Below are 27,650 nucleotides of genomic sequence, written 5' to 3' on the forward strand. Positions count from 1 at the left end.
CTTTGCTCTAGATAAAGCCACATATAACTGACCATGAGAAAAAACTGGTTCCGGTAAATATACACCAACATAGTCTAATGTTTGTCCTTGAGCTTTATTAATTGTCATTGCAAAACATAATCGTATTGAAAATTGTTTACGTTTAAAATGTAAGACATCTTTTACATTCTCTATTGGCATGAATGGAATTCTAGGTAAGAAAACTCTTTTTCCTCGATATTCTCCAACACTAATTTCAGCATCTATCACATTTTGATCAAATCTACGACAAATTAATCTTGTTCCATTGCATATCCCTTCAGAAGGATTAATATTCCTTAATAGTATAACTGGACAATTTACTTTTAATCTTAATTCATGTGGAAGAAATCCATTAGGCACTAACATATTCAAGAAATCTTCATGAATATCTTGTTGATTTTTATCTAAACATTCATCATAACTATAATATGTTATTGTATCACCTACAAATCTATTTATTAAGACATTATTAATTTGATCCACATAATCATTTTTAGGTGTTAAAATAGCTCTATTTATCATAAAATCTAAGTTTTCAGCATACTTTTCAATTTCAAGAAATACATGTTTAATTAAGTTATCCAATGCATCTTCTTTATCAACATTTGGAACAATCATTTGACATGGCAATTTAATATAATCATCATGAATATATTCTTCAACTCCATCACCAATGCGTAGCAAATATTGACTAAATAAAGGATCAAATTGAGCTCGAATATTTTGACTTAATTTTATTTTATGTAATTTTGGCCATATATATGAATTAACTAAAGATGTATTTATAACTTCTTCTCTAGTACCTTTTGGAACTACAGGAAGAACTTGTCTAAAATCCCCACAAAAAACAACTACTTTACCACCAAATAACAAATCAAATTCATTTATATCTTGTAACATCTTATCTAATGATTCAATTGCTTCCTTTTTTACCATCGGAGCTTCATCCCATACTATTAAACTTGCATCTTTCATAAGTTTCGCTAATCCTGATTGTTTACTAACATGACATGTATTATGTTCTTCCATCACTAAAGGTATTTTAAACCTGGAATGAGCTGTTCTTTTACCAGGTAAAATGGAAGCTGCAACTCCTGAAGATGCTGTAGCAAGGGCAATTAAACCTTTTGATCTAACAGCAGCAAGAATTGTTTTATATAAGAAAGTTTTTCCACTTCCACCAGGGCCATCAATGAAAAACAAACCAGGTACTTTAGAGAACACTTTATCTAATATTTGATCGTATGCATATTTTTGTTCAATATTTAAAGATTGTGCACATGCAATATCATCATCATTTATAACAATCGATAATTCCTCACTAATTTCTCTATTATCATCATGAATATCATTGTCATCAATGTCAAATTCCAAAAGATCATAATCAGCTAAAGTTTTTCCCATTGATTCCAGGATAATGTTAATATGTCCTAAAACTTTTGATCTTTTAACTCTATCACTATAATTTAAATATTTAAAATCATCAGATAATGCTTTCTCATATTTAATCCATAAATCTCTCGGATTACTTGGACTACAATATACTAATAAAGTAGCAAATAACCTTCGTAAACTATAAGGCATTTGGTACAAAGATGCTTCCTCCAAGCATAACTCAAAACTATTATCAGATTCTAATAGACCATGCAACAAAGCTGCATCACGATATGATAAGCATTGAACACCATTTACACATTTAAGATCATCAAAAGATGTGGCTCCCCTAACATGATTTAATAATAATCTTAGATAATACCTCTCATGATCAAATGGATTCACATTTACAATTCTACCAACAACATCACACCGTTTGCGTATATTCCAAGTTTTAAATTGGGATGACCAAACATAATGTGCAGGAAACTCCCTATATAATAATTGTCTACTGTTTACATTTACACGATTCATAACAAAATATTCAGTAAGCATAGTTTTTGCAAAGAAATCATTATTCACAACAGATTGTAAATTAACAGAATTCTTGAAACTCATCATTTGCTTATTTTCCAAATGAATTTGTAATGTCATTACATGTGGATGCATTTCATTTAAAGAAAAGCCATAAATTCTCCACATCGCTTCAGGCGGTGATATCCATCTAGCCGACTGAAAACTATGTATTTCATCAATATCTTCATCATTTTTAAATGACTTTATATTCATTGCAACTTTATCATGTCCTTTGTATATATATTTATATAAATATTTAACAGCCTTTATTGTAGAACATATTTCAACATTTATGTGGCAGTCAAACTTTGCAAGCAGATAAGGATTGTAAGGAACCACCCATCGATTATCTAGAACAGATCCTCTAACCTTAACTTTACAACCATCATCACGTCTTCTATACAATGGAAAAGAATTTTTCCCTAAAACAGTTTTTGATGTAAATGACATAGGAAATTTATTTTTACAAGTACCATCTTTTTTCATACATATGTTTTTAGGATTAAATTTTCCACAAGGTACATGCATCATGTGTTTTTTTACAGCAGAAAATAAATGTAAATTATCATTCTTATTTGGTATTTCAGCACATACAATCTTATCAAATATATCGGGACATAGTAACTTTGAATTAGATTTTAAAATGATTAATATATGAGCATGTGGTAAACCTCTTTTTTGAAATTCAATTACATGTACATGTGCAGCTACTGGACCAAAAATTTCATCTTTAAAAAGATCTTTCTTCAACTCTTCTAATTTAGCTCTAAACACACGTGAAACTAAATCTGGTCTATTTTGTGCTTCCTCATTTTTTATCAATTCTTGTTTAATTTCTATCCAATTTGGATTGCATGTCATAGTCAGGAAAATATCTGGCTTTCCAAATATTTGAACTAAAGTCATTGCATCCATATACCTTCTACGCATATCTCTAGGACCACCGATAAAAGTAGAAGGCAATATAATTCTTCGACCAACTTTTATGCCCCTAGTTTCTCCAACATCAACACTATCCATAATTCCTTGATACAATTCAGCACGAATTTCAGTTTGATTTTTTCTAAAATAATCAAGCCTAGAAGTTTCTAATTTTACATACATATCTACAACAAATTGTTGCAAAAGACGTCCTATATGCAAAATCATCGAATCATTTAGTGATCTAATTTGCAACTTATAAGAATAATACTCACGACATGAAACGCTATTTCTTTTCTTCTTCATTCCCATCACTGTAGAAAAATTGCAAAGAAGATAAGTTAGCAGGACTATTGAAAATATATATACATACATAAATTCTGTTGTTTAAAAAAAAAAAAAAATACACCTTCTGTTTCCTTATCAAGCATGTCTACAACAGAATCCATTTCAGTCACATTGGTCAAAAATTGACCTTCACAATATGATTGTCTTTTTTTTTTGTTAATTTTTTTTATTCCTTGATGCCAACCAGCATCTCCAAAAGGAAATATCAAAGGATATTGTAATGCATCATAACAACCAAAATAGTATTCTATTTTATGACTATATCCAGCTTGATTATACACAACAATTTTACGATTTCTATTTTCAGAATTCATATCTTCTATCCATATAGCAGCTACTTGAGATGCAGTGGGAAGATTATACACTCTCTGATCTAATCCGACATCAGATTTGATATGAATAGAATAATTTTGTAAATTTTCAATATCTTTCAAGCTTCGAAAAAACTTTACATAAGGATTCACAGAAAGAATATTGGTTATTTTTTGTAGCAACATTAAATTCATTGAATTAGAACAGCGAAGACGATTTTCTAACTCATGTTCAGTGTCGTAAAAATATAATTGTAGATATGATGGTTGCTTATCCATAGGTAACAATTCATTTATGTAATGATAGACCTGTCCTTGTACACGAAAAGTGTAAATACCTTTATTTCTCATACAAAGTTGTTTATCATATTTGACACCAAAAGAAGTGAAAGCAAATGTATTATTGTAGGTTCTAACATATTTTCTAAATTCTTTTGCTTCTTCAGCATCTAAAGTAAATAATTCATACAACTCAACAGGCATTTTATTATGAACCAATAAAACTTCTCCATTTGAACAACAAAATTCCTTGGGTTCATATTGTAATATTTTAGCATTGCAATGATTACAAAATGTAGGATTTGATAGAACATGCACACTACTAACTATTTCTTTCAAAATGTTTTTTCGTTGCTTTCTTTTCTTACAAACACTTGTTCCTTTATTAGATATTAATGACTTATTTTCAATTTGATTTTTCAAATGCGCATTAACTATGCCACTCTTAGTTACATATCCAATGGGTAAATTTTCTGCATCATTAATACCAACCTGATTTGATGAAGATCCTAAATATATAATTTTTAACACTTCATTATGTGCATTTCCTTCTTTGGTTTGTTGCTTATTAATTAGTTTTTTTTCCCTTTCGATTTTTTTGCATATCTTTCTCCTCTTTTTCTTAATTGTTCTTCCTTCTTATTAACTATTACTAAATTATCATTATCTTTTATATGCATACCATTTGTCTTGCTCTTTTTAGAATAAGTGTTTTCTATTCCTAAATTATCTTCTTTTCTTCTTCCTTCATCAACACCTATCATTGCTTCAGATGTATTTCCAATGTTATTACTGTGACATTCAACAAATGAAGTTTTCAAAAATAAACGGTCTCGTCTAACATTTATGTTTAGTAATTCATTACGTAATAGCCTTTTCTCTCTTCGTTTTTTATTTTTTTCTTCTCTTTTAGCATTTGACATACTATCATATTTTTGTTGATCTTGTTTTTTTTTTTTCCATACTCTCACCTATCAATGATAAATTAGAACTGAAAATATATACAAGCTTACCAAACTCTCTAATAAACAAAAGTGAGGCCAAATTTAAGCTATAGCAACAACGAACACCTAAAAAACAAAATGTTTACAGAGACATCAGCAAAGAAATTTTTTTTTCTATTTTTTATTTAAAGAAAACCACACTTGCTAATTCTTTATTTAAAAAAAAAACACCTAAAAAGTGAGGCCAAATGTATAAATACCTGAATAACACAATCCTCAGGTTCTTTGTCATCACTGATAAAAAGAGTAGGGGGAGAGAAAAGCTGAAAAAAAAAATAGAAAAGAAAAAAAGCCAATGGCATTTAAATACTGAAAACCAAGGAAATAGGCTTTAAAATATTATAAATCAAAATCTTTACTTACATGGTAAGTCAAAGTCCTTTCCGAAGTACAATAATGAAGTCCAGAATTTTGTATAAAATACACCAACTCTATCCTTACCATATTGTAAGTCATCATAACCATAATGCATGCCATACCACAACCCCTGACACCTGTATGGTAAAATAAAAAAAGAAGCATAAAATGTGGATCTCACCAGTATGGCAACTGTTGAAGATCAAATATGTGATGGAACATTCAAGGATTTTAATTAACGTAATAGATAAAAGATAAAAGGCTAATGCAAAGCAATAGTTGGAGTAAGTCCAATCCATTATTTATTAACAAAAAAGTCCAGTCCATTTAACAGAAATTTATTTAATATTTAAAGTGAAAAAATTTACTACATCTCACATATGATAAAATATTCAACAAAAATATTTATTTTTTTTAATTTACTTTGAAAATCATATATATATATATATATTGTATGCACATATTTATATACACATCAAAACATAAATTATTTCTTCATTTTACATTTATTTTTTGATACATATTGGATCAAAACTAACTGATGTCTGTCCGAGCTAAGTTGTGTCTGGCCGAGCTAAGTTGTGTCTAGTCGAACTAACTGATGTCTGTCCGAGCTAACTTATCTCTGGCCGAGCTAAGTTGTGTCTGGCCGAGCTAACTGATGTCTGGCCGAGCTAAGTTGTGTCTGGCCGAGCTAAGTTATGTCTGTTCGAGCTAAGTTGTGTCTGGCCGAGCTAACTGATGTCTGTCCGAGCTAAGTTGTGTCTGGCCGAGCTAAGTTATGTCTGGCCGAGCTAACTTATGTCTGGCCGAGCTAAGTTGTGTTTGGCCGAGCTAAGTTGTGTCTGGCTGAGCTAACTGATGTCTGACCGAGCTAAGTTGTGTCTGGCCGAGCTAACTGATGTCTGGCCGAGCTAAGTTGTGTCTGGCCGAACTAAGTTGTGTCTGGCCGAGCTAAGTTGATGTCTGGCCGACCTAACTGATGTCTGTCCGAGCTAAGTTGTGTTTGGCCGAGCTAACTGATGTCTGTCCGAGCTAAGTTGTGTCTGGCCGACCTAACTGATGTCTGGCCGAGCTAAGTTGTGTTTGGCCGAGCTAAGTTGTGTCTGGCTGAGCTAACTGATGTCTGACCGAGCTAAGTTGTGTCTGGCCGAGCTAACTGATGTCTGGCCGAGCTAAGTTGTGTCTGGCCGACCTAACTGATGTCTGGCCGAGCTAAGTTGTGTCTGGTCGAGCTAACTGATGTCTGGCCCAGCTAAGTTGTGTTTGGCTGAGCTAAGTTGTGTCTGTCCGAGCTAAGTTGTGTCTGGCCGAGCTAACTGATGTCTGTCCGAGCTAAGTTGTGTCTGGCCGAGCTAAGTTGTGTCTGGCCGAGCTAACTGATGTCTGGCCGAGCTAAGTTGATGTCTGGCCGACCTAACTGATGTCTGTCCGAGCTAAGTTGTGTCTGGCCGAGTTAACTGATGTCTGTCCGAGCTAAGTTGTGTATGGCCGAGCTAAATTGTGTCTGGCCGAGCTAAGTTGTGTTTGGCCGAGCTAACTTATGTCTGGCCGAGCTAAGTTGTGTTTGGCCGAGCTAACTGATGTCTGGCCGAGCTAAGTTGTGTCCGGCCGAGCTAACTGATGTCTGGCCTAGCTAAGTGATGTCTGGCCTAGCTAAGTTGTGTCTGGCCGAGCTAACTTATGTCTGGCCGAGCTAAGTTGATGTCTGGCCGACCTAACTGATGTCTGTCCGAGCTAAGTTGTGTCTGGCCGAGCTAACTGATGTCTGGCCGAGCTAAGTTGTGTCTGGCCGAGCTAACTGATGTCTGTCCGAGCTAAGTTTTGTCTGGCCGAGCTAACTGATGTCTGTCCGAGCTAAGTTGTGTCTGAGACATGGGTGTCCGATATAAAATATCCGATGTATGGGTGTCCGATGTATTAGCCTCCACCACTTGAATACTTAAAACAAGTCTTTTATCTTCAGGTATGGACACGCCCTTTTGAGAATGAATTACTTTCTAGATAAAGGCAGCAATGTTGCATCACCAACTCTTAGATGAACAGAAAATCTAGAAAAGCAGAAAATCTGAAAAAGCAAAAACCATTATTGTTCGTAAATAGATTCTAGCTTCATCCTTTCAATTTTATTTGTTTTTTATACACCAATATTGAGATGTTTTAGATATTTAGTGAGAATAAATTAATTTTAAAACTAATGAAAACATAAACAATTTATTTTGATTCTAGTCCATTATCATGAAATTTAATTTATTCATGGATTTATATATTAACTAAAAGAAACACAAAAACTCATAATTACTATTTTACTTTTGTTAAACAAAAAGTTGTCATAAAATACTTGTGTCATAGATGAATCTATCTTAGCATCATTGCTATCTTCCTAAGATAAATTGCAAGATTTAATAGAAATGTATTAGGTTATACCTAAATCAATTTCTATTACATCTTGCAATGTAAAAAATAATAATATTAGTGTAACTATCATAGTATAGTCTAAATATGCTATAAATTCACAAAAGACTGATAATAATCTACTTATGAACTGATAGTAATCTATCATGTCCACATTAACAAAAAGATGGTTCCCATGATAACGAATTAAGCATTGTCTTTAAGCTCGGCAAACTGCTTCCTACTCCCTTCACCAAATTGTAAATGAGAACTTTAAAGATTCAGCGCTATTGGATCTGCCTCACCTGCACTTTTGGAAATCATCAGCTTTAGTTTCTTTGTTGCATTGTTTCTTGCAGTAGGCTTTGAAACCAAATCAGCTAGGACTTTATCTTCATTGCTCATTTGCTCTATCTTAGCATTGTCAACACTTCCAGATATATCTGATTTTGAAAGTTGCAATATATATGCATTAGAACATTAAATAAAAGCTCATGTAATTTCACTTAGGATATAATGTATCAAACATGTTCATACCTCTCAATTCAGTTATGCCTAATGATTTTCCACTTTGCTCTTCAAAAATTTCTAAAACTTGACTAACTTCAGCATCATTTGAAGTATCTGTTTGTGTTAATGTGTTGATTTCTTTTGAAATAGTATCACAAACAGAAAGGATTGTGTATTTCCATCTTGTAATATCACGATATTCATGTTTAGATGCTTTAACTTGAATTAGAAGCTTATGACTACTGGATAATGTGGCAATTTTTTCAATATCTTTAACAGAATCCTAAAAAAAAGAAAGTTTCACAGTTAGTACTCACATAAGCATTTACATCATTTATATATGTTTTTTCAAAGAACAAGTTAAAACTAACCAGTCATTTCCACAAACACATATGAAAAGAATTATATTACCCCATCAGATTTATTCATCAACTCATATGCAGTGCAACCAAGAAATTTTTCAGCTTGATTTTCGAACAATGTAGCATTCAATGATGAAGACTCATCTATCAAATCAACAATGACTCGGCACCTGAATAAAAGAAGAATTACCAGTTAGAGGTTATAATTAATCATAAAATAAATAATATGAAATGTCTTATACAATAATTGAATAAAGTATTTCATATTATACAAAATTGAAGTGGCACTGGGTGGAGAGAGTAGAGGCAAAGATTGAGGCATTAACCTAATGGATTACAACAAAAGGTGATGAAGTAATAATGTAGATGAAGTAATAATCTATATGACAAAGAGAAGCTAAGTATTTAGAGAACAAAAATTTATGGAGTTCTATATTTTGCTTACTAAACTATAAATAAAAATTCCTAATGAACATGCTTAACATAAAAGATGGCTCATTTTGTTATTTTTCTTTGTTTTGTGTTGCAATCCTTAAACACGATCTCTGTTTAAGTTTGATTTTTGAGTTTCAAATAATGATGATTAATTTCAATTATTAATTTTTGTGGATCTCAATTATTATGGCAACTAAATATCCGAAAATACTCAAAAGACAGTGGAGTTTTTCTTGCAACAAATCTTGTTATTTTGGCTAGCAAGCACGATCCTCAATCATAATGTAGCCTGTTTTTGCTTTTAAATGCAGCATATTGACAAATGAGCAAAAGTTGTAGAATGGGGTGATTGCTATGGGGCTCAACAAATGTACAAATCGATCAGTGCAAGGTATAATCATATCTTTTTTCTGTTTTATTCTTGTCCTATTCATTTAGATCAAAGCTTTATCTTATGTTTCACACCTGAGATGAAAAATATAATATCATTGATTATAAATTTTTCATGCATAATTAATTAGTGTGTTTTTAATGGAGAAAAAAACCCAGTAGTTGTAAGTTACAATCATAGAATGATGATTGCATAATTGGACGATAATAACAATAATAATAATAATAATAGCAACAAATATTTGTATGCATACCTTGGCATAGCTTTAACTTGATCATGTCTGCAATACAAGCAGTTAAACCTCTGTTCAAATTCATATCCAGTTGCTTTTGTGCATTTTTCACAGCTTAAGTACCAAAAAGGTTGAATCAAATTTGTCACTTTGATGTGACCATTGATCCAAAAGCTTCTCCTCTATTTACATAATGAAAAGTACAAACATATCTTAATATTATAGTTGTTAATAATTATAAACAAAATAATAGTCAAGAAATTTACCGTATTAAGTTGATTATCTATCATCTTAATGGTAATGATGTCCTCAGCAGAAGGAAGTGTAGACAGTGACTTTGTCTCAAGACCAATCCTTCCACATATTATGTCCATGGCTTTTTCAGCATTAGCATTATACCTGTAATTGCTCAAATTAATTATTGCTATTTTTATTTTTTATACAAGAAAAATTGTTCTAAATTTAAACTCCAATATTAGTTTACCAAATTGATAAAGCAGCTGCTTGTGGTATCTCTGGTTCAATAACAAATGAACTGGAGGATTTGGTTGAAAGCGAGATACCTGTATGATGATATAAATAATACAAATATGCATGTAAAAAATTGAATTAATAAAAACTAATTTAGAAAATTGCTGACTATTTTAATTACATAAAACTTGTTCAAAAATAACATCAATTGTAGTGTAGTCATTAAGGAAACATACCATTATATGAGCTAACTTTAAGTCGACATCCAATTATGATTGGTTTTCTATTAATAATATTCAAAATTTGAGTACATTCATTGTTCACAAATTGGTTCCACATGGTGAGCATCACAGTATCCATACTGTCCATAAAATTAAAATCAAAATTCAGAAAAATGTTTATTAACTTATTTAATAATTAATAATTATTTTTATTTTTTTGGAGTACTTACTTATCATTCATCAAAGTCATCTCTTGGACAATCTTTAAGCCATCATTCGTGATTATCTCCTTTTTTGGCTTGATTTCAATCGCTATTCCAATCACATCTGATGATAAACAAATTCAAAAGTTAATTAAAATGTTATAGATCATTAGAAATTTGTCCACATGATGAATTAAATATAAATGAAAAGTTATAAAATATAGCTGAACAAATTGACTATATAGACAAACATACCGACGTGGGATAGAGAATCAATATAAGTGTGTAGTCGTGAGAACGGAACAAAGTTGTAAACAGCAGGCACAATTATCTCTGAATCTCCAGTCACTTCTTCCACAATGGTTCGACCATTTATAGTCCATTGCAAATTATTTTGAACAATCTGATATTGTGCACCAATTTCTTTAACTCAAGCATTAGAAATATAATAATTTTTCCCAATTATGAGTGTGTCTCGGAAGATGTGGATGTCTCCACCATATATTGTGGCCTGGATCTTATTACCCTATATAAGAAAAACAAGAGACTTAAAATTGAGTTATATATGAAACAAATTATACAAAATAAATATATTATCAAAACAAACTTACTTCTTCATCAGCTAAGATTAACCTTTGATATTTGTTTGGACTTGATTTAGAAACTCGTGGCATTGCTTTCTCAATAACCACCACTTTTACTGTCCAACCTCTTTGTTGAGCTTGAATATCCTTAATTAGCTTTACTTCTCTAACCATTTTGCTATATTATATTTTAGAAAAACATAAAATGAAATCACTATGAATCAAATAAACCAAATTATAGATGACATAGTCATTGACTATTTATTTATTTTTTAGACTGAGAGAAAAAAAACAATGACCATCACGATCTCTTGTGGGATTGCATGCTCTCCTACTACTTTTTCTTTTTTCTGTTTTTTTTTACTGTTTTTTTTTCCCCAACATAAATACATGTTGGTTTTTCATATATCAATATGTGATATTGGGTGAAGAACTGAAATATAAATCATATGCATGTGCACACAAAAACAATGAAAAATGCAAAGATCCATGGACAATGAAATTCATGAACTCACAAAAGAATTGAAATGCACGAGGAAATTAAATAATAAGACAAAGGAATGGAAAAAATTAAAGTTACCAATTTTGTAGTGAATAACACAATCCTCAGGTTCTTTGTCGTCACTGATAAAAAGAGTAGGGGGAGAGAAAAGCTGAAAACAAAAAAAAAAAAAATAGAAAAGAAAAAAAGCCAATGGCATTTAAATACTGAAAACCAAGGAAATAGGCTTTAAAATATTATAAATCAAAATCTTTACTTACATGGTAAGGCAAAGTCTTTTCTGAAGTACAATAATGAAGTCCAGAATTTTGTATAAAGTACAACAACTCTATCCTTACCATACTGTAAGTCATCATAACCATAATGCATGCCATACCACAACCCCTGACACTTGTATGGCAAAATAAAAAAAGAAGCATAAAATGTGGATCTCACCAGTATGGCAACTGTTGAAGATCAAATATGTGATGGAACATTCAAGGATTTTAATTAACGTAATAGATAAAAGATAAAAGGCTAATGCAAATCAATAGTTGGAGTAAATCCAATCCATTATTTATTAACAAAATAGTCCAGCCCATTTAACAGAAATTTATTTAATATTTCTGGCTGAGCTAAGTTGTGTCTAGCTGAACTAACAGAAATTTATTTAATAAATTTATTTTTTTTAATTTACTTTGAAAATCATATATATATATATATATATATATTGTATGCACATATTTATATACACATCAAAATATAAATTATTTCTTCATTTTACATTTATTTTTTTATATATATTGGATCAAATCAGTATCCCACGTGCTTTGCACATGTATTGATATGTAATAATGTTAGTGTTATTAATCATAGATTGTTTTATACTAATTATTATAATTATTATTTTCAAAATAGATAATTTATAATAAAAATCCATAATATTTGCAAATAGATATCAAAATAAATAAATAACTAAATGTGATAATTTACCTGAAAATAATCATATCCTATCCCTTTCTTTCATTTGTCCACTGCTGACTGTTTTTCTCTTCTTAGATCTTCAATTTGTTCTCATTTTGGCAGCAAGAACTAAAAATAAAAAAATAAAAAAGTAAAAAATAAATTTTTAGCGATGGTTTTTGGAATTCAGTCGTTGAAAAAGGAAAAAATCTGACTTTTTATGTAAAAACATCGGCTATTATGTATAGGTTTTTAACGATGTTTTTATCCTTGTCATACTATTGTAAAATGAAACAAAAAAAGGATAGATTTGGATAAATGAAATTGTAAAAAAAAAAAAAAAAAGTAAAAAACAAAGAAAAGAAAACTATTATGTATAGGTTTTTAACGATGTTTTTATCCTTGGCATACTATTGTAAAATAAAACAAAAAAAGGATAGATTTGGATAAATGAAATTGTAAAAAAAAAAAAAAAAAAAAGGTAAAAAACAAAGAAAAGAAAAGCCAAAACGCACGAAAAGTAGTCGTTTTGGAACCATTTTAAACAGTAAAATATGACCAAAATTTGGGAGTCCTTCTCGCTCATAGTATAGACTAAAGGATATATATATATATATATAGTAAATTCACTAACTTCAAGTTGAATGAAATTTCATTTCCATGATGAGGAAAATCCTCCATGTTTATAAATCGATGAATATATTGTATCTGTCTGGTCGTTATTAAATATCAATTAACACCCTGCATGTGTTTAGCTGCAGTGTAGCTCTGGATGGTACTTTAACTCTAGGTAGCACCCACAAGAATCTAACTTTTGAATTTGATATACTCAAAGCTATGATGCCCATGACCATTTGGCATTTCTAATTGATTTGGCGTTTAAAAAGATGGGACACGTAATCTGTAGAAATACATATTCGGACAAACTAATATTAACATCCTTTTCAGGTTGTATACAAATATTTGATAATGTAAAAGTATTTTTAATTGTATTATGAAAATGTAATCCTCGTAAGAATTTACATTCATTTTTAGTGAAGTATTAAAGCATTGTAAAAAAAAAAAAAAAAAAAAAATTGTATAAAGCAACGAACTGCCTTGATTTCTCAGGTTAATTAATATTTTATTCATATAAAAATATTTTGTGATTAAAAGTTTAGTTTAGTTTTTTATTATTGTTATTATTTTGGCGCCTGGCCAAGGTCACGAGTCACAAACAAAGTTATTAGGGAAAAAAAAAACACTCACAAATGAAGTTATGCCCGCTTTCCCTGCGAGGTTAAATGCGTAATTTTAAAACTATCAGTGAAGCTCATCGAGTTTGGAGGCGCAACCCAACGGCCCCCCAGTAACAGTATATTTGAGAAAGAGCGCGTGCACCCCTCTCTCTCTCTCTCTCTCTCTCTCTCTCTCTATCCGCCATGGCATCGGCGGAGCAGCCTCTGAAGAAGCGTAAGCTTTACGAATCCCAACACCAATCCAAACTGGAACCAGAACCAGGAACAGCGCGGACACCGCCACAAACCCTAGGCCATGGCCAGAGCGGCGTCAAGGCTCCATCGCCACAGTCTCACGAAGAAATTCTCAAGAAACGGAGGAACAGAGATGAGATTCGTAGCGTCTACAACTGCTACAAGCGAATTAAGTTTTGCCTCGCCCAGAAAGATTCTGCTCTCACGCCTGAACTCGAACAAGTGTATCTCTCCCTCATTACTGCTTCTAGAGGTTTGTCTTCACATGTTTCAATTAGTGTTAGGACTCAAGCTCTTTAGGTTTTAAAATCATTTGTCTTATCAAATGCAATAAGAATCGCTTTTGCTATTTTTGTGTGCAATTTATTTGTCTTTTTGGAGTTACATAGGTACTTTGGAAAAGACAAAATGGCGGTACTAGGTTTAATTGAGTGCAGTCTTTTGATTTTGAAGATTCCTGTAGCTAAAAAAATTAAGGAACAAATGGAAGGTGATTCTAATTGGATTTATTTTAAAGTGAATTTAGTACACCATTGAAGGAGTTTCTTTTTCTACTTTAATTGAATTTGATGATTAGAGTTTGGGCTTATTGCTTCTAAACTCACATGAAATTCCTATTTGCTTCTAAACTCATTTACTGACTGTGAATTGAAAGCCCGGATGTGCCTTTGTTGCTGTTTGCATGTATAAAGAAAGATTCAAAGGTAACCTTATTTGCATGAAAATGATATTTGTTCCTTCCAAGGTTGATCAATTGGGAAAGAATGGGGTGGTCGTGGTTCGAACCATATGATCTTTGTGAAATTTAAATGCAAAGACATTGTGCCTTAACTTTATTTTACGTGCGTTCTGTAACCACTGTACCAAATAACGTCTAAGCTATTTTAGAATCTGCGAAAAAGGAAATTTTTTGTATATGATATAGAATATAAATATCTTCTTAATCTGCATATGTTTTATCTATCTGTAGTGCTATTCTGATGTATCAGTTTCCACTAGCTTTGCAGGTTGTACAAGTGTACAACGTATTGTGGCTGATCTCATTCCTCGGTATGCGTCATACTGTCCAACTGCTCTTGAAGCTGCAGCTAAAGTTGTTATCAATATGCATAATTGGAGCTTAGCGCTGATAAACAGAGGAGAGGATGCTGATGGGGTTTCTTTTCAGACTGCTAGATCTTGTATTCTTGGTCTATCTGATATTTGTTGTGTTGCTTCTTCAGAAGCTCCAACGTCATCTGTCATCCAGGGCATTTGTTCTGTAGTTTTCCAGAATGTGCTCACCTTCTTCATATCTTCCTTTGAGGGGAAGGATATATTTCACATGTTCAAGAAAGAAATTGTAAAAATACGAGATTCTGCTGATAATTATTTTGATGAGCTAAATAAAAAAATTTCAGATGAAAATGAATCTTCATTGGTACTACTGTTCAAGCTACGTATTCTTAGTCTACTCAGGATTTTCTTTCGTTACCCTAAAAGTTTGCTTGCAGCCTGTTTTGATCTCTTCAACTCATCTACGGCAGAGGGAGTTAAGAAAGAAGTTCTGTTTTTCCTAAGTCAGGTGACGAGCAGGCTCGATCTTGATTGTCCCCCTCCAGTGCATAAAACTAGGGAAGATCATAAGTCAAATAGTGGTTCTGCTGAGATAGGTGCGACCCTTAATGAGATTGCATGTCGGGAGCTATTCTCAGATGACAAAAATGTTTCTGAAGATGTATCTCCAGTTTGGAAACGCTGCTTGTTAGGACTGGTAGTACTTAGAAGTTTCTCTATGTACTCTGTATTTTATGCTATGCACATTTTTCTTATGTTTGTTTTGAAAATTTCTGAAGGCTCTACAGCTGCACAGTTGAAATTTCATTTTCTTACTGTTAACTTGAGGTTTTGCATTTATTGCTATTTCTAAAGGTTGACGTTTTTCTTTTAAGTTGTGGAATGCCTTGAAAATGGGAGAGAAAAAGGGGGTTGGGGTTTGATCAAGGGGGGTGGATCATGAAGTGGAGATTGTTATTGGGGACAACACATATCAAACAATCTCCAACCCTGAATTGATTGCTGAAAGGAAGAATGCAGCCTAGATGTAGAGGATGGGATGGGGAGAGGGGGAGAGAGGATAAAAATATCTTGTCCTAATAATGCATACACCTTGGAGGAAGATTATTCTCTTAAATTAGTAAAAATGTTACATCTATTGCACTAAGGAATTCACTTTTATTTACTATAATGTCTTTGTCCTGGTCCTGAACCTTCATAATTATGACATAATTTGCTGTTTTAAGTCATGGCTAAATGCATCCTTCAAATGGAATGTTGAGTAATTTTGGATGGTAAATGGTTAAATAAATTATAGATGAACATAACATAGGTACAATATCTCATTCCCATACTAAAGTGGAGAAAGAGATTAGTTTTCTGTGACAATTGGTGTAATATATTGTTGGTTGTGACTGTTTCATTTATCTTTCCTTTGTTTGGCTTCGTTTTATTTTATTTTACATTGTTTTTGTATGAGAAGAGACATAGTGTTTGGGTTTTTCAATTGCTTAAAAGTGACAAGTAATTCTAATGTGCTTTATATTAGGATTATCTAGTTAGATTTTAAAGAGGGCAGTTGCTTTTGATCTGAAGTAGTTATTGATAATAAGTTTTAAAATATTTGAAATATTAGATGGAGGAATTTTGCATCTTAGAGTATAAACTTGTCCTCATAAATCTAAAGGATCCTGGAAATAAGTGTAATGTTTTCTAGTAGTTGATAGTAAGACATTGTTAATCTGTTAATTGATGGCATGCATATCCATTTACTGTTATCCTGCCTACCCATACTAATGTTTTCCACCATTTTTTTCCTTTTGAAAAATATCTTATGCAGGTTCTTGTCAAAGATCCATCACTGCAAAATTGGATATTGTCAAAATACAAGAAGTTATGTAAATCATCATCTTTTAAAGCCTCATCAGATATTAGATATGCCATGGAAAGAATCTTTGAACCATTTGCAAAAATAATGGGAGTAGAAGAGAGTCAAGTAGATAGTGATGTGGATGATGCTGCTTCGTCCAAATTTATCAATCAGTCATATATGGTTCCTAGGATCTCAAATCAGCATGAAACCTCCAGTGAATGCTCTGGCACAAATAGTAATTTTAGAGCTCATAGTGGATCCTCTGATGATGTTTTTGCGGATAAAGGCTCAGGTCAATATCTGAAACCTCGCAGCTCTGTACTTCTTCATGAAACTAATGTACACTCAGTATCTGGTAGTCAAGAAAGTGGGGGCTCAAGGCCCATGGACTTCGGGATGGGGGAGCATGGAGATACATCCCATGGCAGGTTGTCTCTGCCCAGGGAATTAATGAACCACCAAATGCTTTCTCCGGTAACGAGAACTCAATTAGACTTTAGGACTAATTCATTTGATAGCAGAAACCATAGTGTTAATATTGACAAGAGTCAAGTTACAAATATGGATTTTGGCTCACCTGCCATGACACCGTCTAGTGGAGGTGCAAGCAATCCTTTTGCATCTCCCAAACATCATTTGGTGGTACCATACACTTCCACCACAACTCAAATGCTTTGGTACTTTGATGGTGATCCTGCAGCTATGGATATTTTTTCTGCTTCTAAACAGCTTTGGGTGGGATTTTTAGGACCTGATGCATCTGAAGCTCACATAAGATTTCAGTTTGAGAGATTTGGTCCTATTGAGCTATATATTTTCTTCCCTATGAAAGGATTTGCTGTGGTTGAGTATAGAAATATTTTAGATGCTATAAAGGCCCGTGAATATATACGTAGGCATTTCCATTGGCATGTAAAGTTCATGGATGTAGGATTTGGGACTAGGGGTGCTATGAATGGTGTAGCAGTTGGTTCTAGTTGTCATGTGTATATAGGCAGTATTTTAAGCCAGTGGGCAAAGGATGAGATTCTGCATGAATCAAGAAGAGTGCTTTACAAGGGTCAATACATGGTTACTGATCTCAGCAATGAAGGTGCATTATTGATGGAACTTGAAACTCCTGAAGATGCTGCTGCTGTAATGGCACATCTTAGACAGCATCGGAAGGAGAGAAGTAATCATCAACCACCTTTTAATGCAGGGACAGCTAATGTTGCAATGTCCCACATAGATGGTGCAAGATCAGTGCCCACCCCTACCCATGTTGATGTTAGAAGCCACCCTAGCTCGAACAACAATATTAGATCATCTCATGCAAAAGTGATACCAGGGAGCCCTGCAGACAGCTCTAGGGCAAGGACATCTCATTTAACTAGCTTACTTTTATCACTACGCTCAAAATACAATATTAGTCAAAACTCAAGCTATTTTGACAATTACCATGCATCTACCACGAGGGAAGAAGACAGAAAACCAACAAGCACTCTTTGGATAAATATTTCTAATACTAGCTCTCCATGCCTCACAGATGATGAGCTAATGAATGTTTGCAAGCTTGCCATTGGCAATGTGGGATCCGTTGCTAGGTTGAGGCGTGCAAATACGCAGGCTGGATGTGGTTGGTATGTTGATTGTAGCAGTGTAGATGCTGCAATAAATCTTTTGAATAATCTGCGTAGTTGTCCTGGAATGTTCTTTCAGATGGAATTCAGGTTTGATTCAGCTATCTATTTTCTTGTTTCATTAGAATTAATTTCAGCGAAAATAAATTTAAACTATTTCTTTCTCGGCCTTTATCTTATACTTGTCATTTCTTTCTTTATACGGGTTAATATTCATGTGATAGCTCTCTAGTCAAAACGTCTAAATTGCCTGTATCGATTATAGCCATCCAAGGTAGCAATCACCTCTATGAACTCTTTTTTACCTGATGGTAAATATTACCTTGTTTGAGCAGCCAATCTGGAATGCATCTTGCTACACCATTCCCAATTAGATCTGAGAGCCGTTCATTGGAGCTTGTATCCCCTAGGGTAACATCAGAGAACCATGGGAATGCAGCACAATGTGGCCATCCATTTCAGTCTAACAGACCTATTTCTGGCTGTGTCAAGATGCCTGAAGTTGGTACCAGAAAGATTGATGGTTGTGACAACAAATTAGCAGTTGATACTTCACATGGAGGTGATAGTTTATTGCAATAAATATAATGAATACTTAATTCTTGATCTTCCTCTAATAAAGGAGTTGTATATTGTATGGTTTTGTCTCAGGTAGTGTTGTTTCTGGTGCCATGGAACAAAAGTGGATGTATACAAAACCGGAAATGGAGCTGCATTCTGCACCAGGGAACATTCCATGTGTTCACATAGCAGCACAAGCACCTCCTTTTCCACCTCCACCACAAATTCAGCCAGCACCTCCTGTTCCGCCTCCTCCACAAATTCAGCCATCATCATTTGTACGACCTCCTTACCTCCCTCCAAACAGTTCTTGGGATCCACGGGGTTTGCACCCTTTAAACCCAATCTCACCTGGTGCAGTGCCTAATAATTTCCATGGTAATGCTGTTGCAGCTCCTTTTCTTCCTGCTTCTGTGACTCCACTTGCACAGATACAGGGAACTCCTCTGCAACATTTTGACCAAATGTTTCCTCTCCCCATAGTACCACCACCATTGTCATGTCCACCACTTCCTCCACCTGAAATGCCACCTCCTTTGCCTCCATCTCCACCACCTTTGCCTCAATCCCAGCCACCCTTCGTTCCTCCTCCACCTACTTCTCCACCTCCACCTCCACCTCAGTCCATGGCGGAATTGTCTGAAGTGGGAAAATCTGGACAATATCAGCAGCATCAGTGGCAGGGCACATTATGTAAAAGTGGGGTTCATTACTGCACGATTTATGCACATAGAGTGGATTCAGATATTTGCAATTACTCTAATGCCATTTCTGAACCTACAGAGTAAGCGCATTTTTGCTGGTTTCTCTACTTCAATTTTCCTTCTTGCATCTGATGATAAATTTCAGTGAATATGGACTAAACTCTGTATGTTTGTCTGTCTGTCTGTCTGTCTGTCTGTCTCTCTCTCTCTCTCTATTACTTATGGGATATATGAACCGAACTCTAAAGTTTTTGTGCACAGATGGCCCACCAAATTAGACATGACCAAACGAACAGATTTTCAGCATGTGAAGTCAACGTTTACTAATACTCCACCTCATAAAGTGAGTTCCTAAATGTTCCAATTCTAGACTTCATTCACCCTAATTGTCCCATTCCTGATATCTAATATGATTTCTATGATTTTTGATATTTGGTGCAGAGGGAGGTATGCAGACTTGTTCCATCTTCTGCAAGCGACCATAGAGGCGTAAGTTATCCCTTGCTTTGTTTTGGTGCTTTAATATAGAAACTAGAAGGCACTGCAACATTTCTTTAGATGTTACCCTTTTTCCTTTGACTGAAGTGATCCTAATCTCTAACCAATTTAGTAAAACACAGTGTTTTGGGGATTCTGTTTCCAAGTTTGGTTTCTGTCCTAGTGAGGACAAATTTTCATTGGCAGTCATGCATCCCCTGGTTTCTTAATCTGTAATTTACCATCACTAAGTGGTTCACTCTATGACCAAGTCATTTCTATAAGATGGTCTTCAAGCTTCATGATCCATTTAAAATACTTAGTCTGCCCCCAATAAAAAAAGCTTTAGATAAATGTCATCAGACGAAAGATTACTTGCTTGAGTTGCAGTGCCTATGATTCTTACCATATGTTCTGCAGTTTCAGGATTTCATATCGTACTTGAAGCAGAGGGAATGTGCGGGAGTAATTAAGATCCAAGCTGCGAAATCCATATGGGCTAGGCTGCTCTTCATTCTTCCATACTCGCATGAAATGTGTTCCATGCTCTCTATTGCACCCTGTCCATCAGATTGTCTCATTGGACTGGTTTTACCAAAAGAAACAAATTGTGAATGGGTATAATCCATAGCTGGTTAAAGGGCGAGGCCCTTGCTAGGGCTCCACAAAATTAAGGATTGTCATGTTAAATATATGGTAGTTTTTTCTTTTCTTCCCTCTGAAGTTTTCTTTTTTAATTTTCTAAACGAAATGCACATCATTCCTAGTTGTAGACCTCTTAGGTAGGAACAGGGAACTTCAAACTCATTAGGGCGCTGGGTATTTATTTGTTTATTTATTTATTTTTCATATAAGGTTGGAAATTAAATGCAAGCTGAGAAGTATGATTCCAGATCATCTTGGGGTCCCAAACATTGTATATGTTTTACCATTGTAAATATACATATGATCGGTTTTATTTTTGGTGTAATGAAATCCTATTTGGAATTTAGTAGGGATTTTGCAGTGGATGTGTTTTGTGAAATGAGTTCTTGTGTGATAAATGGCCTTCTGTGGCCGAAGCTGATGTAGGAGTTTGTGCCATGAAAAACTCTTGAAATCTAATAATGAACGTGTATTTTTATCTTTTCCGATTTATAAGTTCCAACTTTCAATCTTTACATAAGGTAGGAACTTGATGGAATAAAGTTTAGCTCATGAAAAGAGTGCTTGAAAAAATGGCAAACAGTATGAGTTTTCCTTTTTAAAAATGTTTAGGCAACACAATGACTAATCCTAAATGGGGGAGGAGATGCTGCTGAAACGAGAAATAGGACAAAAGCCAAACCCATTACCTGAAAAAGAGTATATGTTCCCATTCCATTTGGTTTATTTGGTTTTACGGTTATATAATAGGAGAGTGATTATGATTATTATTATTATTATTATTATTATTATTATGATTAAATTAATTAATTTTATTATTATTATGATTAAATTAACTAATTTCTTATTTTTATTTTTATGGAATAGGAAGGGTAATTTGAAAATTCAAAACAGCAAAACTGAAAACTTTTAACTAATCCAGGTCCAGCGTCACGATCATAGTAAAAAGGGGACTGAGGGAGACAAATACAATACAAAAAAATATACGACCCACCATTTTGAGGTTTATCTTCAGCGCAAAAACAGAGCGCCACGGTGATCGTCGTCTTCAAAGGTTTTTTCTCACGGATTGTGGCAATCGAAAATCTTATTTCGATCCGACCACACCTTGAACAGTCGGTCACAGTAACAGATAAGAGAAAAATACAAGCACAAGCATGCACGGTAAGCAAGGCGGAAACAAGGGTTTCCCCAAAACCCAAAGGGTGTTCGTCCCCAGAGGGCAAAACCACGAACAAACTCGAAATCCAACAACAACGTCTAAAGGCCCAGACTCAACTCCCACGCTTTCTAATTCTCTCAGGCAATCATCGCTTTCGAAGCAATCTGATGCCGGAGCTTCCGCCATCAGAGTCAGGAAGGGGGAGAACGCAGACTGGGTGTCCAACAGAGCGCCCGGTGGCAGTTTCGTAAATTATTTGCCGCAGGATGAGGCTGTTGCAGCTGGTCTGGGCGCTGATGAAGGTGGATTGGATCCGGTGGAGTCTCAGAGGGTTGTTGATCTTTTGAACAGAGAGCTTTCTCGGTTGCTTAAGTTGAAACCTAGAGAGTTCTGGAGGCAAGGTGACTTCTTATATATATATGCATATGCATGCTTCCATACTTGCAGCTTACCACACAAAAATACACTACTAAAATGCCATTGGATTATTATTGGTCTGTTTGATTGAATTTTTAATTAAAGAAAGGTTTGCCTGATATAATCATTTTATATTTTAATGGTAGTGAAGGTTGGAGAAGTCACCAAACATGGCTACTTTAGAATCGTGGTTTCTATTCAATATTTATCTGATTGTGTAAATCTCACTTTTCTTGTTCCTGGTCCTGTTGTTTTCAGTGGCTAGTGATTCTTCCTTGCATGAATTCCTGGATAGCTTCTTAAAATTTAGGAGCAGATGGTATGATTTCCCTCATCATGGAGCTAAGGGAACGGTTGCTGGGGTTATTGTTGGAGAGTTCGAATTAAGCCGTCGAGTTTTTATGGTTTTGTATCGCATGTAAGTTTTTTTTTTTTTTTTTTTTTTTTTTTTGGCTTCCACTGTGGCTTCTTCCTATAAGTTGTTGAATTAGCATGGCTTAGTGTCTACTATTTCTGTAATCAACCATCTTGGGAGTTGTTGCAGATCTTCCAACAGGGATCCTGGTACTCGTCCTGCTGATAGCCTCAGTCCAAAAGACCATGAAGGTGGGTTCTGTTTTTCAGTTTAGTTTCAAATAGTTTCTTGCCAATAGGATTGATGTAATTGTTACTGTTTTAACTTCCAACTAATGTTATATTTTGCTTTGTGATTTTTTAATATATTGTTCTTGTAGGATGTGGGTTTTTCCAAAAAAGTCATATGCATGTTGTGTGAGTGCATGTGTTTGTGTATGTAGCTTTTAGAATAACGATTATGGCTTGGATCTATCTCATCTGTAATTTCTTTTTCAATTTGCTCTGCTTTTTTCTCATACACATTTGTTCACTAATTCCGCATGTAGTTCTTCTGCAGGAAAAAAAGTTGCTCGACTTGCCTAAGTTGTTAGATATATGTGCTATATATGGTCATGAAAACGAAGATTTGACCAGAATCTTGGTAAGCAATTTTCACAGAATAGTCGCATAGTGTTTATAATCCATAAACTTTCTACTCGGGGTGGTTTCTTCTTCTTCTTCTTCCTTTTTTTTGGGTGTTGAAGGTGTTTTCATTTTCCTTTCACATACAGGCAACTATATATATATAGGAAATAATTTCTTTATTTTCTTATTTGAATTATAAGAATAGCCTTTCTATATGAGGAAAAGGTGAAAGTTGAAAGAAAAGACAAGAAATAATTGGGAAAGTGATATTGGTAACGTGGAAGCTATATGTGATGCACCATGAGTATTAGATTGCTATCAGTTAAATAGGCAACCATAGCATAGTAGTTCACTTTTTTTGTTTTATCGTCTTGTGTTTTATGGTTTTCCTCTTCAAGCTATAGAAATGATATACTAGATGATTGGAATATACAAGAGGATTATATGCAAAAAGAAAAAAACTAAAAAAATTTGTCCGAGAAAGCCAAGCCACATAAGAGCAAGATATTAGTATAAAGGAAAGAACACTATGTGATAGCTAGCAGGATATTGTTAGTGAGAAGTTTTGGCTTCATGTGCACTCATGTGTAGCAGACAATTGATACATGGTCATGTCTAATGTGGCTGAATAAATTCTATTTATGCTTCAGTTGATACATGGTCATGTCTCAGGTAGGAAATGCGTTCAAAGCCCAGCCTAGGATGCATAACGATTTGACTTCAGTCATGTCACATTTCCTGAATATTATCCGCACAATGCATCAAAGATGCAGCTCATCAATTGAGGTACTCCTTTCAAGGCAACAATATTCAAAAATGGCTGTTCCTAATGTACTTTCGAGTTGTTTTTGCTGGCTGTTTTATGGGTCTGTTTATTGATTGCTTTTTCATGTATTTATATTTTACAATCTGGGAAACATGTTAATCAATATAAAGAGTATTTGATGTTCAAGGAAATTTTTGGTATTCAGTATTTCAATGTTCATTTGAGTATGCCTTTTTTGTATGTGGCGGATGGTTTTCATGTTCAGAAGTTTGTATGTAATAGTCTTGAAAACTTGGAAAGCATTTTCATGGTAACTAGTATTATCAAAATGGTTGTATATGAGAACTGACTGAAGGTGATCAATGTCAATATTACTCTGAATTTTATCCCACTTTCTTTTTGTGATTGGAAGAATCTAAAAGGTGTCTTTTCCACCCTCTAACTGATACCTATCAGGTTGATGGGTTAATTATATAATAGATAAAGTATGTCCTTCAAAATTATTTTGGATGGCTTTCATTAATTATGCACTAGTGAAATTTATAAAAAAAGGAATGCTACTGAAGGGAATGTTTATTTTTGCCTTCTTGGAAATTCACATGGATGCTTTTGTAGTTGAGCGGTCTTAAATTTCCAATTTCATTATAGATAGTTCTGCCCAAAATGACATGCAGGCACTTTCCTCCTCTGCAAGTCATGGAGACCATGAATCCAGCCATCTTTGTGCTGATATGCTGGAGGTCAGTTGCTTTTCATTCTTTATCAGGTGTAGGACCATTCATTTTCTTCCTTCCCCATCTTAGTTATTTTATTTCAATTGTTCTCCTTGGTAGGTGATGGACTTCATAAATGATGCAATTGTATCCATGGATGCACTTGTAAGTGCGTATAAACCAGCAACTTTGTTCTTCTCATCTCCCGTTGAAATCAGGTATCCTGATTTGCCACAATATTTCTTAATTTGTGATTTGAGTTTTGTAGTTAAAATTTATAAGTTCTTGGCCTGTGGGGATGGTATAATATGGATTATCCCACTTGTGGAGTTTTGGTTTGTGCCTTTGAAGTTATTACAGCAGAGGGCTGGTGGATCTGAAAATCACAAGGACCAGTGTTCTAATGGATTTTTCACCTCTCTCTCTCTCTCTCTCTCTCTCTTTCTCTTTCCTATGTCACTTCAAATATTAGTAGTTGAGATTTATATTTTCCCTTTTTCTTTACAAGTTTCTCGTAAGGTTTTGTTTCCATCTATTTAATTATGGCATTTATGCAGTTATGGGAATGAGGAACTAATTGGCACTCTTGTGAAGTTGCATGATTCTTTGCTTCCTTCTTTGAAGCGGGGGTTCCAGATGATTTTAACATCTGGAGAAGATGGAATGGCGTCAAATATTGGTGTTAGTTTGAAGATGCTATCAATGAGAATAAGCATTTTTGGTTGGAAATTATTGGAATGCTATCTAACCGATGAGGTGTCGAAAGACAACCTCCCCATTCCCGCTGCCGCAAAAATGTTTCCAGCCAATGTGGAGGATCCTGCTATAAGAGCAGATATTTTGGTCCAAATATTTAGAGAGATCAGTGAAGTTTCATTGCATAAAGAGGAGAACCAGAATTGGGAAACATTTCTTCAGAAAGTTGAAAAGAACTTTAATATAATGAGAAAAATAGAGAATTTACGGAATACTGGTAAGTGCTTTCAACATAAACATTGTTCACATTATTTGCCAAAGTGCTTTGTGATTATACTTTTGCTATATCTGGATGCATATAAATAGACCTTTTGAGGGACAATTCTGCTAAGTTTCGTTTGTATACTGGTATTGAGTTGCATTTTTAAGCATACAAGAAATCAGGGATCACTACTAGCAAGGTTGTAATGTATGCAATACTCTTTTAAGATGGTACTTTACGATCTCAAATTTGTAAGATTTTTATTTTATAGGTTACTATCTCAAATGTTTGATATTTTTAATTTATAGGCAATTATCAACTTTGATCATGTTATACTGTAAAACCGCTTTATGTTTGTTTGTTTCTTTTATGCAGGATGGATATTCATGGATGATGAGCAACTTAAGTATCTATCTGTTATTTTCACGGGGTCTAAGAAAATCACTAACAATGAGTCCCGGAATGTCGCAATACCTGTTACAAACGACAAAGTAAAAATGGATGAAGATGCTGCTATTATGGAATCCAAAATAAGTCAAATAAAGGACTTATTCCCTGATTATGGCCGGGGATTTCTCCTCGCCTGTCTTGAAGCTTACAACCAGAATCCAGAAGAGGTGATTCAGAGGATTCTCGATGGAACTCTTCACGAAGATCTGAAGAGCTTGGACACTTCATTAGAGACAATGTCTGTTCCTAAGACTACTATGACCATTAGCAAGAATGATAAAGGGAAAGCAAAACTAATTGAACCTGAAACTTTACCCGCCAACAATTTAGTGCCTACAAGAAGTATGCAACCAAATGAAGGCCCTTCAATTTCATCCTCATATTCAGTGGGGAGATTTGTTAGGAAGTCTAAAGCTGACACAAATTCTGATTCCATCGATATGAGAGATGAGAAAGATTTAGCAGTCAATGCTGCTCTTATGTCGCAGTATGAATACGAGGATGAGTATGATGATTCTTTCGATGATCTTGGTCTCAGTGTAGCTGAGTCTGGATTTGAAGAAAATGAAATTTTGAGTGACAAAATGAGCTCAAATGCTGGGAAACCTTGGGAAAAAGAATCGGACACTTCTCAAATACCTCCTAGTTCAAAATGGGGCTCAAGAAAGAAACCCCAATATTATGTCAAGGACGGTAAGAATTACAGTTACAAAGTTGAAGGTGCAGTTGCTGTTGCAAATGCTGGTGAAGCATCAATAGTTACTCAGGCTCAGCAAGAATTGATTTATGGCCTTGGGCGTGGTGGGAACCTTCCTCTTGGAGCAGTTAAGAAGTTGACAGAGGCTTCAGAGCAGCAAGACGACAAGCAGCCTGATTTTTCTGAGACTTTAGTGAGAGGGTTTGGGAATCCCAGGGGCAGGGCAAGGAGAGGAGGTGGACGACATAGGGAACCACTCAGTGTGGAGCAAGATAAGCAGTCCGGTGTTTCTGAGGTTGAAGGCAGCGAGAATTTGGGGAATCACAGGGGAAGGGGAAGAAGAGGAGGGGGAGGGGGTAGAAATAATCATTACAGGAAGGACCGTTCTATGAATAAGCACTTTTCTGGATTGAGTGGTTATTAAGTTCAATAGTTGTAATGCTGCAAATATGGGTTCAACTGGAGCCGAGCTTTTTGACAAAATTTTGTAAATTTACAAGCATTTACAAATATTTATCAATTAAATTCCATAATTGTAATTTTTTATTTTTTTAAATCTAAAGGGGTTAGGTGTTTCGGACACATCTGAAGCCAACCCACTTGACAATTTGACAACTGTTTTTATGAATAAAAAAATGTTGTATCTTTAATCGCGAGACACACCTGAAGCCAACCCGCT

At 34.3% G+C, this 27,650-nt stretch overlaps 2 protein-coding genes and 2 long non-coding RNA genes across 5 annotated transcripts; 1 reads left to right on the top strand and 3 right to left on the bottom strand.

Annotated features, from left to right (window-relative positions):
- Positions 1–817: 817 nt before the first annotated feature.
- On the bottom strand, positions 818–3,341 carry LOC125420083 (uncharacterized). The gene is made up of 4 exons (XM_048466645.2): positions 3,302–3,341; positions 2,891–3,206; positions 955–2,368; positions 818–850 (listed from the first exon to the last, which is right to left on the bottom strand). The coding sequence occupies exons 1-4, from the start codon at positions 3,339–3,341 to the stop codon at positions 818–820; spliced, it is 1,803 nt and encodes a 600-aa protein (XP_048322602.2).
- Positions 3,342–9,540: 6,199 nt separating this feature from the next.
- Positions 9,541–10,045, bottom strand: LOC112490208 (uncharacterized). The gene is made up of 3 exons (XR_009638861.1): positions 10,000–10,045; positions 9,782–9,914; positions 9,541–9,697 (listed from the first exon to the last, which is right to left on the bottom strand). It is a non-coding gene; the product is annotated as an uncharacterized LOC112490208 (long non-coding RNA).
- A 392-nt stretch (positions 10,046–10,437) lies between these two features.
- On the bottom strand, positions 10,438–11,874 carry LOC132803924 (uncharacterized). Of its 2 annotated transcripts, XR_009639163.1 has the most exons (5): positions 11,757–11,874; positions 11,575–11,647; positions 11,022–11,172; positions 10,666–10,936; positions 10,438–10,534 (listed from the first exon to the last, which is right to left on the bottom strand). It is a non-coding gene; the product is annotated as an uncharacterized LOC132803924 (long non-coding RNA). The 2 variants fall into 2 exon arrangements; XR_009639162.1 differs by lacking the exon at positions 11,757–11,874 and having other exon boundaries at positions 11,575–11,654.
- Positions 11,875–13,689: 1,815 nt separating this feature from the next.
- Positions 13,690–27,631, top strand: LOC107433711 (uncharacterized). Its single transcript, XM_016045043.4, has 17 exons — positions 13,690–14,163; positions 14,918–15,663; positions 16,786–18,530; positions 18,776–19,002; positions 19,092–19,785; positions 19,967–20,048; positions 20,147–20,194; positions 20,603–20,803; positions 21,967–22,390; positions 22,665–22,824; positions 22,951–23,012; positions 23,309–23,403; positions 24,060–24,173; positions 24,828–24,893; positions 24,987–25,084; positions 25,424–25,839; positions 26,200–27,631. Exons 1-17 carry the CDS (start codon positions 13,860–13,862, stop codon positions 27,393–27,395), a joined length of 6,678 nt encoding a protein of 2,225 aa, XP_015900529.4. The 5' UTR covers positions 13,690–13,859; the 3' UTR covers positions 27,396–27,631.
- Positions 27,632–27,650: the final 19 nt, after the last annotated feature.

The sequence above is a fragment of the Ziziphus jujuba genome, chromosome 5 (genome assembly GCF_031755915.1).
Source record: "Ziziphus jujuba cultivar Dongzao chromosome 5, ASM3175591v1".
Lineage (NCBI taxonomy): Eukaryota > Viridiplantae > Streptophyta > Magnoliopsida > Rosales > Rhamnaceae > Ziziphus > Ziziphus jujuba.

What these genes read in the sequence shown, in the direction of transcription:
- LOC125420083 (XM_048466645.2), bottom strand. Translation starts at nt 3,341, where the DNA reads ATGGATTCTGTTGTAGACATGCTTGATAAGGAAACAGAAG. An exon ending in GCTTGATAAGGAAACAGAAG is followed by an intron (nt 3,207 to 3,301) that starts GTGTATTTTTTT and finishes ATTTTTCTACAG; the next exon opens with TGATGGGAATGAAGAAGAAA. An exon ending in TATGGGATGAAGCTCCGATG is followed by an intron (nt 851 to 954) that starts GTAAAAAAGGAA and finishes TGGGGATTTTAG; the next exon opens with ACAAGTTCTTCCTGTAGTTC.
- LOC107433711 (XM_016045043.4), top strand. Translation starts at nt 13,860, where the DNA reads ATGGCATCGGCGGAGCAGCCTCTGAAGAAGCGTAAGCTTTACGAATCC. An exon ending in TAGAGAGTTCTGGAGGCAAG is followed by an intron (nt 22,391 to 22,664) that starts GTGACTTCTTAT and finishes TGTTGTTTTCAG; the next exon opens with TGGCTAGTGATTCTTCCTTG. An exon ending in AGAGAATTTACGGAATACTG is followed by an intron (nt 25,840 to 26,199) that starts GTAAGTGCTTTC and finishes TCTTTTATGCAG; the next exon opens with GATGGATATTCATGGATGAT.